This window comes from Lycium barbarum, chromosome 4 (assembly GCF_019175385.1).
Source record: "Lycium barbarum isolate Lr01 chromosome 4, ASM1917538v2, whole genome shotgun sequence".
Lineage (NCBI taxonomy): Eukaryota > Viridiplantae > Streptophyta > Magnoliopsida > Solanales > Solanaceae > Lycium > Lycium barbarum.
The window spans coordinates 119,523,838-119,538,515 of record NC_083340.1 but is presented as its reverse complement, the minus strand read 5'-3'; the positions used below and the strand labels follow the sequence as shown (position 1 = coordinate 119,538,515).

Genomic DNA, 14,678 nt, shown 5'->3' with positions numbered 1-14,678 from the left:
TAAACAAGAGGACCAAATACAGAAAGGGCACCCGGACGAGGAAATGGCTACGAAGTCAAAAAGTAAATAATAGTAGTAAACAATAATTATCTTTAATCTAAAAATAAATACCCTCAATTCGGAAAAGAAAAATACCCTCAATTCGGAAAAGAGCTGAGACGCGGGTGAGTTAGAGCCCGTTTGCATTGCCTTATAAGTTTTATTTCTTAAACTTCACGTCAAGTTAAAAACGAGTCCGGAACCTAAATGACCCCAAAAAAAAAGAAATGAACCAAAATACCCCAAGAAAAAAAAGTGATAACAAAATACCTTTAATGCGGTTTTTTTATGCGTTATATAAAAGTGAGTTAACATCCCCCATTAAAATCCGTCACCCGAATTTTCTTTAAAAAAAAAACTAAATGAAATAACGCACTATTTTAGTGCGCTATGCAAGCTAAGCCTACCTTAGGCTAGGTGAATTAACTATATCCATTTCAAAAACTATGCAAAAGTTCCCATCTTTTAAAATATTTATAATACTCATCTGTTCACTTTTACTTATTCAGTATTCTAAAAATATATTTTCACTTTTACTTGTCTTTTAGTATATTAAGAGAAGATAAAAAAAAATTCATGTTTTACCCATAGTAGTAATTACTCATTTCAAATCATTTTCAAGCCATTAAAAATTTACATCAATTAATATGAATATCGTGATAAATTTATGCATTTTATTTATTATTTCTTAAGGAATGTGCAAAGTTCTAGACAAGTAAAAGTGAACGGAGGGAGTATTATTTTATCTTCTAATATTATAAGAATATTTTTTAACAAATTGTTACCAAAGTATGTATTCTCTTATCTTTTGATATTTATGAAAAACATTTATTCTTATAGAAAGTATTTATTCTCTTACTTTGTAATAATTATCCTTTAACAAATTATTTGTCCTCTTGTTCATTGGCTTGTTGGTTTTTTCTTAATTAATGTTTGTTTAGCTAATTCTAAAAACAATCGACTCTAAGATCTGTTTACCAAAGTAAATAATTTTTATATAAGTGAGAATTAATTACACTAAATACTAATGTAAATAAGAATTAATTCGAGGTACATACCTTGTATTTTAAAATCGAACATTTACACCACTTATACTGTGAAAATCCTACCTTTGATTTTAAAATACAAGGGTGTATCTCAAATTAGTTCTTATTATATGAGTATTTAATGGAAAGATAACTAGAATTTTAACATATTTGGCAAAAACAATTTTCTAAAAAATCTTAATTATAGTGATGTATTCCCAATTTTTCAAACAAAAAAATTAACTTCTTAAGAAATATTACGCAAATGAAATTGTATCAGAATAAATAATTTTCAAATAATTTTGAAGTGGAAGAATAAATAAAGAAAATAAAGATGAGGAATTCATATATAATAAAATATTATAATTCAATATAACTAAAATAACTTGCTGCCTAACGTGCAAGAAAGTTAATAACAATAGTTGACACGTTTTATTAAGTAATTTGTGTTATTTATAATTTTAATTTATCTTTTAATAAATACATTTAGTTACGGCATACCCCATAGAGAGTCACTATTCTCATAGTATAAGTGGGGTAAATGTTCGATTTTTAAAGAAAAGAGGTGTATCTCGAATTAATTTTTATTACATGAGTATTTAAAATAATTAAACTTCAATTATAATAAAAAATTATTTACTTTTGTTTGTGGTAAATGGATCATACACTCGCTGTTTTTAGAGTTAGCTAAACAAACACTAACTAAGAAAAGGGAGCAAGAAGTCAATGAACTAGACGTTAAAAAAATTGTTAAAAAATATGATTATAAAAAAACAAGAGAATTAATAATTTTTCATAAATATCAAAGATAAGAGAATAAAAATTTGTTAAAAGGTTCTTATGGTATGAGAACATTAAATTAATATTATAAATATTTTAGAAAAAAATTAATTATAAATATTTTAGGAAGTTTGATTTGCTACCAAAAAAATATATATTTTAGAAATGGAAACTTTTGCATAGTAATGAAATGGATACGCTAATTGTAAGTATATATGACATGGTTACATAGCGCACTAAAATAGTGTGTTACTTCATTTTTATTTTTATTTTAAAGAAAATTCGGGTAACGGATTTTAACGGGTGATGTTAACTCACTTTTAGATAACGCATAAAAAAACTGTGTTAAAGGTATTTTGGTATTACTTTTTTTTCTTGGGGTATTTTGGTTCATTTCTTCTTTTTTAGGGTCATTTAGGTTCCGGACTCAGTCAAAAACCTTCATAATTGGGACGGAGGGAGTTCAATTGAAAAAATTAACTCTCAAGTAAGGATGTTCAAAATCGATAACCTAACCGAAAAATATTCTTGATTTATCAGGGAATAAATCATATTTCATGTTTTATTAGGAAAGTTACATTCAAAAAACTAGATATTCTTTGCAAAAGGTATACCCAAACACAACTTCATCTTCTACTCCAATTTCAAAAATTCAAAATATTTGATTTCTATGGCTAAACGCCTACGAAAAGTAAATGAAAAAATTATTAACCTTTAACATGAAAACAAATTTGGACAAAAATACCCTCAATTTGTAAAAGGATAGAGAATCGCTTCTTCATTTTTAACTATTTTAGTATGGTACTACAAAGACCACTACACACTCAAAAGAAATAACCTTCTTTTGATTTCCCACCTCACTAAAATATCACTCAACCTAATTTTTCCTTCACAAACTATTTTACACAGTTTATGAAATAACTCACTACTCTCTATGTTTCTTTTTCTCTCTTCGTTGGTATGCTTAAATTGAGCTGCAGAGGTCCTCTTTAATACACAAATAAATGTCCATGCAGATATCACTAGAGACATCACTACTCAGAGGCAAAACAAATGTGCAGCATTCCTTTTTTGACTTTTTCTTAGTGCAACAATTGATTTGGACGGTGCATTCTTTTACAAAAGTGAAAAACCTTCTTCCATATGTCATTTATGGGATGGAACCTATAAAATTCCATGCAACTCTGATATTACCTTAGGCATAGCAAAGAGTACGCAGAAGTTAGTTAATTTCGTTATTTGTTCCTTTTCCAGCTTTTGCTATTTAGTCCATAAATTTGTTATTTCATTTTCGGTATTTGTAACTTAGTCCTTAGTTAATTGCAAGGAGAGTGGATATATAACATTGTAATTATGAGTTGAGCATTATGAATTAAGTGTTGTTTCCTTCTTCTCTTAGCTCTTTCTCCTTTTAATTCTGCAAATCCCATATCAATTCCTTGTAATTGTGCGTCAGTGGTATCAGAGCTCTTTTTCTTTCTCTGTGGGTGGAGTAATGGCCTCTGAAATTAGCAAAGTGAAAAACACAACACAACAACAATCATCAAGAAAAGGAAAAATAAAATAAAAAGAAGAGAGGTTTCTACATTAGTGGGAGCTAAAGAAGCACAAAGAACACGAGTCCTTCGGAGTTCAAGGTGAGGTGGCAATTTCCCCTTTGGGACATCAGGAAAATCCCAAACTGAAACCTTTTCTAACTTTGGGGAATTGTCACGACCCGACTAGGGGGCCGCGACGAGCACCCGGTGCTAGCCCACCCGGGCACCCCTTAGCTTACACTTAGACTTGCATCTAGGTGAGCCACATCATTAATCATACATTTCTAAGCATCGACCATGCTAGTCCCATTGGACGACAACATCTTCAATCATCATAGGCATCTACGCCACAACAATGTACATGGGCCGACGAGGCCAACAAAATGATATACAAAATATAGGCCGACAAGGCCAGACATATCTAACCATATACACGTGACTACGAACCTCTAAGAAGAGTAAAACATATCACATGAGCGGGACAGGACCCCGCTATGCCCATAATTATATACACAAAAGAATAAGTACCCAAAAGCTATGGCTCCGAAGGAAATGGAGCTCCGCTATGTAATCTCTGAATAAGCAGTTATGGATCAAGTCTGTCTCCCTGTGCACCTGCGAGCATGACGCAGCGTCCACAAACAAAAGGACGTCAGTACGAAGAATGTACTGAGTATGTAAAGCATGATCAACATCAATATAGAAGCATCATAGACAATATATGAAGTGGCATAGGAGGGAAGACAATAATATCATCATCATGGCACTTACCTGCCTTTCATAGGAACTTTTCATTTCTCATGCGTATTTCATAATAGTGCTCGTATTCGTATACATGCCCCTATTCGCATTCATATACATAGTCTTTTCACATTCATATTCATATTATATACATAGCCATACACTTATATACATACATAGCGTACCCGACCATAAGGTTCGGTGTTTCATACATACTTGGCCAACCAAGGCTCAATGTTATTTCTACCTGGCCCTACCAAGGCTTCAGGGTTATCCGTACCATCTGCAGATGTGTGTGCGCTTTACGTAATCATATACATACATATATATATCCATCCATATACATATATTCTACCCGGCATTATAAGCTCGGGGTTCATTATAGCCCTCTATAGGCACACATACGTATAATAGCCCATAGGCACCTTTAGCATCATTATTATTATCGTCATCATTACTATCCTCTTCATTATCGTTACATCTAGATCATGGGCCTACTCGTCACACGGGGAGCGTAGTGCAATCGTAGTATGTATCAAGGATCGTGAGCTTACAAGCTCGGAAAGTTTATCAATTGAAGGCAACATACGCGTATAGAAGATTTAGAGAATTGGCCAAAGAACCATGCCTTATGAAAGAAGGGTTAGCCTTACATACCTTTTCGTCGGACTATTCTACACTTGCACGTCCCCTTCCAATGTTAGCGTTTCTACCTTCATTAATATCATAACAATGGCCATTAGTCATTCACATTATCCACATTATCTAGATTTTTCAATTTGTTTATAATTCACCCATGTTCAAGGTCATAACACCCAAATTCGTCCATTCGCCTAAAGTTTCTAGTTCATGATCTTAATACCATTTATAATATGTTCATATCACAACACAACTACATTCATGATTCAATTCAAACTATTCCTCAAAATGTCACTATTCATCATTCATAACCCATCTTACCATATTTTCTACAATCCATGTATTTTAATTCTCCAATACCTTAAACATCATGTAATAATAATGAATCTTACCTTAGAAGTTGTAGGAACAAGCCTTAGTTGATAATACTCCACTTTGAGCAAAACCCTAGTTTTTCTCCATTTGGATTTCTTGACTTGGATGACCTTTGATGATGTTCTTACTCTTGATTCACTTTGTTTTATGTTGTTGATGACTTATGATCCTTGAAAACTTGGATAATAAATGTAGAGTGAGGTTTTAGAGAGAAGGTGTGTAATGTGAAAATGAAATAAAACAAGTCTTGGTTCCCTTATTTAATGAATTGCAAAATCTGTGTTGAAGTGAACAGTGGTCGTAAACTGAGTTTACGACCCGTCCTCCAGTTTACGGCCCGTCAATCATGGGCGTATTTAACCATATCAGAACCAGAAGCTTTAGGCTGCAACCATGGTGATTTACGACCATGGTTTACGGGCCGTAAATCGCTTTACGGTCCGTCCTCCAGGTCGTATTTTACCATTTCTCGGCTGGCAGAAAGTTGAAGCCTTGCATGGTAGTTTACGACCTGCTAGTTTACGGACTGTATACCAGTTTACGGTCCGTCCTAGCACTTTACGACCACTGGGCAGTTGCAATTCTGCAACTTCCCATATTTCTTAGACTTCTCATTTTAATCACCCACGTCCATGCACATGCATTGCTCACCTTATATCTCACCTTAATTTAGCCAACTTTCTCATCTCACATCGGGTACCTTGGAAATCTCGCCTAAGGTCATCAAACGTCGTTTCTTGCTCATGGACATCATGCACTCATACTTATCATTAGTTCGTTCACTTACGTACCAACGAAAAAATTTTCCGAGGTGTAACAAGAATCCATGCTGCTATCGCTATCTGAAGCACTGCCCATGGCAAATTTTGCGAAGCTGTGTGTGTCAAGTGTTTAGGGTTTTAAGGAATATAACAAGTTCCTTTTTTTTTAATGGATGTTTTGTGCAACTAAAGAGGGATTGGCGGCATCCGGATGAGTAAAAATTCATATATATAGCAATTTTTCGGAAATAGCTACGGAGTCAAAAGTAAATAGTAGTAAACAATAATTATCTTTAATGTAAAAATTTATTTGGACAAAAATACCCTCAATTTGGAAACTGGCTGAGATGGGGGTGAGTTAGCTAAAAGACCTTTTTAATAACGATTCCTCCGTCTCAATTTATATGAAATTCTTTTTTTTAGTCAGTGTTAAGAAAATTATACTATTCTATATATAGTGACAATTCAACTTTATGAAATAATTTTTAGTAACATAAATTTCTATGATTTATTTTAGACCACAAGCTTCAAAAGTCTTCTTTTATTTCTTAAACTTCGCGTCAAGTTAAAAACCTTCATAAATGCGACGGAGGGAGTTCAATTGAAAAAATTAACCCTCAAGTAAGGCTGTTCAAAATCGATAACCTAACCGAAAAATATTATTGATTTATCAGGGAATAAATCATATTTCATGTTTTTTAGGAAAATTACATTCAAACAACCAAATATTTTTTGTAAAAGGTATAACCAAACACAACTTCATCTTCGACTCCAATTTTAAAAATTCAAAATATTTGGTTTCTACGGCCAAACGCCTACGAAAAGTAAATGAAAAAATTATTAACTTTTAACATGAAAACGAATTTGGACAAAAATACCCTCAATTTGTAAAAGGGCAGAGAGTCACTTCTTCATTTTTAACTTTTTCTCGCACTCCACAATATTGCCTTAAGTTTAGTTTTTGTAACTTAAAACTCTAGAATAGTATTTTGAATTGAAACAAAAAATGAGAACAATTCGAAGTCCATAATATTATCCTGGAGTTTTTGTAAATGGGTATAGGATACGTGCTTTGTTCTTGATGTGTGTTGGATAAAGAAAGTAAATATTTGAGAGCACCTTAGTAAAACGGCTAAAGATGATAGTTGGCTAGTAACACAAATGTCTGTGTATAATGTATGATACTTGATGGATGGAATGCAATAACAACAATAACGGGTGGCCTTGGCCGAATCAAATAATGAGAGAGATTGTATATATGAATTCTTCTATTACAAGTGTTCTTGGAAAGTAAAAGGAGCCAACCCCTCCAAAGGAGGGGGATATGCCCTATTTATAGTGACACTCCCATGGTTCTCCTATAATATGAGTTCATAAAATAATGACAACAAGGACTGTTCTGCACGGATTTGGTGGGATTGGACTGACGGCGCCGCCTGACACACGCAAGGTAGGTAGTTGACTATGGCAGGACGCTACTGGCGTTTGGCCCGCATACACCGGTCACACGGACCAACGGCTACTCGGACTAATGGCCACGAATGCTCGGGTCATCGGGCTTGGATGTTCTAACGATGTCGAAGGCAGACCTGTCGGTGCTCATGCCCAGCTCCGGTTCAAGCATTACCCCGGTCTAGGGCGAACGATATCGCCACCCCATTCCCATTTCTTGCTCCGGCTTCGTTCCTCCGGTTTGTCTCGTATCCGGTATTCACCGTATACAGTTTTGAGTTGCAAAAACCTTAAATTTAGTTATGATATTTAAAGACTATGTATTTCTTTATTTCGGGATTGTACTCGACATTCTCTTGCAACTTAACTTCCTTAATGATAATGATGACATCGCCGCTGATTGTCATCTCCACCAAGCTAGCTTCATTATCGAATACTAGGAACTCTGCGAATATACGAAATAATATTTGGAATAAACTCGCCTCATATAAATAATATTCACGGCATTAGTATCGGAACACTAAATTATGGTTAAACAACAAGAATAAAAAGAACAATAATGACACCAAAATTTTTACGTGGAAACCTTTCTGGATAAGGGAAAAATCACGGGCCAAGAGGAGCAACTGATATCACTATAGCAGGAAAATTTACACTGTGTAGGCCTGAGTGTGGTACTACAAAGACCACTACACACTCAAAAGAAATAACCCTCTTTTGATTTCCCATCTCACTAAAATATCGCTCAACCTATTTTTTCCTTCATAGACTATTTTACACGATCTATGAAATAACCCACTGCTCTCTATGTTTCTTTTTATCTCTTAGTTAGTATGCTTAAATTGAGCTGCAGAGCTCCTTTTTTATAAGCAAACAAATGCCCATGCAAATATCACTGCTCAAAGGCAAAACAAATGTGCAACATTCCTTTTTTGACTTTTCCTTTGCAACAATTGATTTGGGCGGCGCATGCTTTTACTAAAGTGAAAAATCATCTTTCATATGTCATATATGGGATGGACCCTATAAAAATGCCAGACTGATGCAATTCTGATAGTACCTTAGGCATAGCAAGTACAAAGGAATTAGTTAATTTTGTTATTTGTTCCTTTTCCAGCTTTTGCTATTTAGTCCTTAAGTTTGTTATTTCATTTTCGGTATTAGTAACTTGATCCTCAGTTAATTGCAGGGAGAGTGGGATATATAACATTATAATTATGAGTTGAGCATTGTGAATTAAGTGTTGTTTCCTTCTTCTCTTAGCTCTTTCTCCTTTTAATTCTGCAAATCCCAGATCGATTCCTTGTAATTGTGCATCAGCGGAATCAGAGCTCTTTTCTTTCTTTGTGGGTGAAGAAATGGCTTCTGAAATTAAGGAAGTGGTAATTCGATTGGATTGCATGGCAGTAGACATGACCAATTTCTAAGTTTGACAGAATCAACTGGAAACCATCCATAAACAATCATTCTGCGACCTCAAAGATACGATCAAAGGACGGAAAGCAGCTGAGAAGTTGAAGGCACCACAGCACAATGCCATATGAAGGGTTCAGTTTTTCCCTTGCGCCTTAATGCACAATAGTAATTGCACTAAAATATCTTGTTTTGTGCAATGAAAATTCTAAGCTATTTCTGAATGGCTAGTGATGCCCAAGGTGGTTCTCTTCATTTTGTAGAAAGATTCACAACATAAAGAAAGGAAAAGTACTCACCATGTTTACTAGAAGGCCACTGATCCAATTTCTGGCTGAAGGAAGGGATAGGAAACTGCAGCCATAGGGCTCTATCATACATTTTTTTTTTCTTTGGATATTTTAATTTAAGTTGAGTAAGTGCTTGCAATTCTCCTTGTGCTAAACAACCAGACTTTCAAACTGTCTAATTTATCTTGGACTAAATCCTGAAGCATTTTTTCCAATAGACATAATGCTGGTGTGTTGCAATGTTTTGCAGTGCAGAAATTTACACATTATGATGATCGTAGATTAAAGTGGGTCAAAAATTAGATCTAACTTATGTACCAACAAAAAGAAGGAAGAAATGCAGCTTAGACGACAGCAGGCGTGTGGTCTGGAGGTGAGTATCTGGAGTTGTCATCATCTTCCGTACTTTTGAGTTTTTGAGGAGGTACATTGTGCTTTGGGAGTTGGTCACTTGCCTTTTCTTTTGATTCCTTTATGCTGAGGGATGTGTACACTGTCATTCCACCAAGAGCTGTAACGGCACCGCATATACTTGTCCATCCCGGATCTGAACCAAACAGGAAATATCCTCCTAATAGGATCACACAAGTCTTGAATTGTCCTAAAACAACATGTGAAGTCGCTGATGTAGCTCTGCATGGACAAATTACAGTTTCTCTTTACGAAATGTAGCAAATTGTACATGACAAAATAAGGAAATCTTCAAAATTTTCAGTAAAACCAGACAACAGATAACTATGGAGCTCATATTGGAAGACTCCCTAGCTTGGATCTATGTACTAGAAGAAAAAAAGTAGCGGCTCTGAGCAACAACAACATATCCAGCGTGATCTCATAAGCGGGGTCTGCGAATGGTGGAGTGTACGCAGACCTTATCCCTACCTTGGGTGAGGTAGAGAGGTTGTTTTTGATAAGACCCTTAGCTCAAGAAAAGCATTTTCAAAACAAGTTGGAAAAATACAATAGTAAAAAGCTATGATGAAAAAGTAACGGCTTTGAGCATTAATAGGAAAATAGTGTCTCTTACCCAAGTGCTAAAGCACCTGACCATTGCAAGAGAAAACCAAGTAAAGCTGAGATGAGAATAGCACTCGAATTGTGGATGTCCCACTTGAAGGATAGCACTCCTGGAGGGTCTAACCAAGGCATCAGTGCTACCAAGAAGAAAATTGTCACTGGTGTTGTCCTCCACATCAACCTGCATTAAAATTTCGGTCTTCATTCATATTCAAGCACAGAGTCACTTGCTGTCATATGAGAAGTAAAAGAAAAAAGAAAAGCACTTCCTACGCAAGAGCAGTCCAATTAGTTTGTTGTTGGAGAGTTGACCAAAGAATTTTGTTTACACCACTTGGAACTATCCATGCTAGTGCAATACAAGCCCCAAAGAGATTAAATTCCAAGTCTGTGACGGTTGCTACTGCAACGCCTACTGACACGACAGCTAAAGCCACAACCTGTAACATTATTTGAACTTAAATAAGCAAATTCTCGAGAATGATGTAATCATAAATGGCAAGTTTTATGTGACTAACTTTGTGAAAGGATACGGTTTTTTTGAAAAGAAAGAACTCTGCAATGACAATGGTTGGAGTAACAGCAATTTTAGCCATCTGATAGAAACCCACACTGCACGAGTCGGCTAGTTAGGAAAAAGAAATTAGTTGCCACAAGGTTTGGGAGTTGGAGAAAAGGTTTACAATATGGGAACCTGTTATGCTTGAGACTAGCATTGGCAAGGCCAGAGGCAAAAGCCATTACAACACCCAAAGAAAAGATTGAAGAAAATGGTGTTGATTTAGCCGGAGGAGCAGCTGGAAGCAATGACAAAGCCTTGAAGATGGCAAGTAGAATCCAAGCACAACAGTAATGGATGAAAGTTAGGAAAATCGGAAAATTAAATCCAACTCTTCCCATAACCTGCAAACCACATTACCAAGTTTAGAAGCCAACAAAAATTTCACAGATAAAAAATCTTATCGTGTCTTTGAAACACAAAGCGGAATGGAGAATATACTCATATATTATGATGCTCATGCAATCAGTATTAATATACCTGCTACTGGGAAAACCGAAACCACGGAAAAAGCACACATTCTTGATTCAACTACAAGCACTAACTATATTGCAACCATCAAGAGTTGGAAAATGTAGGAAGGAAAGCCATACAAGTTTGTTTCCCAATATAATTCCAACAGCAACCATGAAATTGAAGGTCATTGCCATAACAGGACCACAGAATCGTTGTTGTTGACGCTTGGCTCCTTCTGATGTTCGAAGCTCATTGTAGAGGGAACCTCTGAGTTCTTCCAGTGCCCGACCTGGTTTATAATAGGGCCATACCATCAAAATCCTAAGAATATAGCTTTTAATCAAGGCAAAAGCACAAGTTGTTCTAAGTAACAGCCAAATTTATGTATAAGTACTACTAAGTGGAGAGAAATTAGTGTTCCAGGTAATGTTTATGATGCAAAGCAGTCAAAAAGCAGAAATCCCACAAGATATCTGTGAATGTAGAGGAACAGAGAAGGATGCAGCTTATAAACTACGGGTTCAACTGAATATATATACACATTCGGAAAAAACATGATTTCAATAGTACCATGAGTTATGTACTAAGAACCTTAAGGATTGAACCTATCAAGTTTAATTAGCTGAAGGTTAATACTCTCTGCCTCTGGACAGGAAGGCATATACATTTAATATTCTCTTTGTTCCAATTTATGCGACATTCTTTCTTTTTTAGTCAGTCCAAAAAAGAAATAGTATATATATTTAGTAACAATTTGACTATAAGCTTCACATTTTACCCTTAATCCTTAATGAGATATTTATAGGCACACAAATATCTATCGTTTATTTTAGACCATAAATTTCAAAAGTATTCTTTTCATTATTAAACTCCGTGTCAGTCAAACATCTTCACATAAATTGAGACGGAAGGAAGTAACTGATTCTTAATTAAATGTTCAGATAAATTTAGATACTCCTGATTAAGACAATAATATACACTAAATTCTTCAGCAAACCCAATCTTAATGAAGAAAGGGAAAAGCAAGTACATTCTTAACGGCCTCTATTCCTGACGTGAACGGCCGCTTTCCTGGAACTAATTCATAGATAGTCTCATCCTGAAAAGGTTTTTTTCTTTCTCCGGATAGACTCTCATTAGAAAGATACGAACCGCCTACTCTTTAAAGGGTTGGTGTGGCATTAGATTGTTGAAAATGGAAAAGGCCTACCCATCATCAAAGCAAGCCCAAGTCCATGCAAGAAGGCCCTCCAGATCTGTCCAAATTAATTAAGAGAACGAAGGATAATTACTTGAGTTCTTTCTCCTTATCCTTCTTTATTTGCTGCTAATTTATCTGCTAATGTCTACTTTTTTTCCTCATTTTCTCATTACTTTGGGTCTTTCATTTTCGATTTTTATTGGCATTACTATAGTGGGATTTCCAAAAAATGGGCTTCATTTTTTATGCTTAGAATTAGATTGCATTACTAAAAGCCTAAACTCACACTCCAATTTTCTACAAATAAAATAACAAAACAGATTGTCAAAATCCCAGTTTCCATTACTAACCCACCAAACAAGGTTCGCAAAATAAAAACCAAATTTTTGAAAACCTAAAACCCTCTTGACCCCTGTAAACCGCAAGACTAACCAATTAAAGCAAACAGAAAAAATACATTAATATTCTCAAATCCAATTAAGAAAAGGGCAAATAAAACAAACCTGCTTCACCTGCATCACTATCTTTTCTCTTGATAAACCTTCTACCCCCATTTCCAAATAAAGAATCAAGAATTCCCATAACCCTCCCCACACAAAAAAAAAATTACCAAAGGAAAAAAAAATATTAGTGCAAAATACCCGTATGATAAAAAAAAAAATTGTGAAAAAAAAAACCACTTAGAATGAAAAGGATTCTAAAATCTGAAAGATCTCATGAATGGACAGTTAGGAGCAAAAAGAATGTAAAGAGTGAAGAAAAAGCAAACACTGTGTCACAAAAGAACCAGACACGTAATGGGATGCTTTTAAGGTAACACATTGAGTAACATTAAAGCCATGCAAGCAATTGCGTGAGAAACAAAAGTGGTACTAAACATTTGTTTATATTTTAATGGAATAATAATAAGAGTAAGAAGAAGTTGTTGCATTGAATGATATGATGAAGAGAGGCGTATAAAGAAATGAATGTTTGAGAGGCAGAGAGGGCAGTGTAACAAGAAGTGAGCAAAGCAATGAGAGGATGACGGATCTCAAATCTCCTCCGAGGTAAGATTTGATATGCAGAAACTTCCTTTTTATTGGCTTTTTATATTATGTCCCTCAAAAACTATAATGCAACCTCGTACATATCTATTTTTTACTATTTTTTATTATTTTCTTAAATCTTTTCTTTTTATTACATAGGGGTAGCTAGTAGGGGAAGGGAAAATGATTAAGGAGATTATACGGTGGAGAATTGAATCCATTAGGTAACTGATCTATTAAGATCCCCATATCTATTTTTTTAGGGAAAGGAACGCTATCTGGCCATCGGAAATTTTAATGGCTCATGTTTGGGCTTAATGCCGCGAATTGTCCTTTTGGCCCAAATTATTAACAAGCGCTAGCTCAGCAGCTCAATCACTACAAGAGATTAGAATTTTTTTTGGCGACTAAAGTTGCTAAAGGTCGCTACATGTACTGTTGTTGCTAAAAGTTTTTTTTGTAACGACTCCAGGGGGTCTACAAGAAGTACGCATTTTGTGGTGGCTAAGCTTGCCACCAAAGCGAAACAAATATGCGATGAAAAAAAAAACAAATTGAGCCTTCAAAAATGTATCCCAAAACATAAATAATATGTCCATAATTAGTAAGTTTACGTTAATTGAGCCTTCAAGAAATATCTCAAAACATGTATAATATGTGTATAATAATCATATAATATGTGTATAATTAGTAAGTATATGTTGATTATACATTTACTAAGCAAAAATTATACAACAGTAATACATTCTCTAAACACATAATATACGGATATATATTCTATACAACAATGATACAGTTTCTATACGTATGATATATTTTATATACAACAATGATACAGTTTTTATACATATGCTGAAATTAGTTGAAAAAAGGCTACGAAATGAAATTATTTTAAAAAGACTAAAGAATATCTTTTAAGCTTCTTAGATCACCTGGTTGTCAATAATTTAGGCTGGATGGCTACTTGCTTCATTTTTCCTGTTTTTATTTAGTAGGCCCATGGACAAGAATGTGATTATTTGAAAGAAGTATATTTTATATTAAATTAAAAAGAGTATTTAGAAATTTAAGTTGTATTTGAATGCAAATATCATTTTTTTTAAATATTGAAGTTTTTGTGAGAAAGTCATTTATTTTGCTTGAGAAAGTGGATAGAAATCAGCTTTTCAATCTTGAATCAAGTTGGAATGAAAAATAAACCATACTGCATAACCAAACGGTTATTTAAAAAAAGTTGGGAAAAAAATCTTGGGTTGCTTAACATATTCCAAAGTAATAAAAATAGGAATGTTCAAATTTATCCTAAAGTATTCAATTTGCTTTATATTTGTCCCCCGTTTACCTTACGATCCATGAAAGTCTGT

At 34.5% G+C, this 14,678-nt stretch overlaps 1 protein-coding gene across 2 annotated transcripts; it reads right to left on the bottom strand.

Annotated features, from left to right (window-relative positions):
• Window positions 1–9,232: 9,232 nt before the first annotated feature.
• LOC132636285 (nucleotide-sugar uncharacterized transporter 2) lies at window positions 9,233–13,383 on the bottom strand. Of its 2 annotated transcripts, XM_060353088.1 has the most exons (7): window positions 12,790–13,383; window positions 11,223–11,374; window positions 10,765–10,973; window positions 10,589–10,682; window positions 10,344–10,510; window positions 10,081–10,251; window positions 9,233–9,686 (listed from the first exon to the last, which is right to left on the bottom strand). In XM_060353088.1, the coding sequence occupies exons 1-7, from the start codon at window positions 12,866–12,868 to the stop codon at window positions 9,398–9,400; spliced, it is 1,161 nt and encodes a 386-aa protein (XP_060209071.1). In that variant the 5' UTR covers window positions 12,869–13,383; the 3' UTR covers window positions 9,233–9,397. The 2 variants fall into 2 exon arrangements, with proteins under 2 accessions (XP_060209071.1, XP_060209072.1); XM_060353089.1 differs by lacking the exon at window positions 12,790–13,383 and having other exon boundaries at window positions 11,110–11,235.
• Between the last annotated feature and the right edge of the window lie 1,295 nt (window positions 13,384–14,678).

Bases quoted from the DNA above. Each gene is read 5' to 3' on its own strand.
- LOC132636285 (XM_060353088.1), bottom strand. From the start codon at position 12,868: ATGGGAATTCTTGATTCTTTATTTGGAAATGGGGGTAGAAGGTTTATC. The intron at 10,683-10,764 runs GTTCCCATATTG...CGACTCGTGCAG, and splicing joins GCTAGTCTCAAGCATAACAG to TGTGGGTTTCTATCAGATGG. The intron at 10,252-10,343 runs GTAGGAAGTGCT...ATTTTAATGCAG, and splicing joins ACTAATTGGACTGCTCTTGC to GTTGATGTGGAGGACAACAC.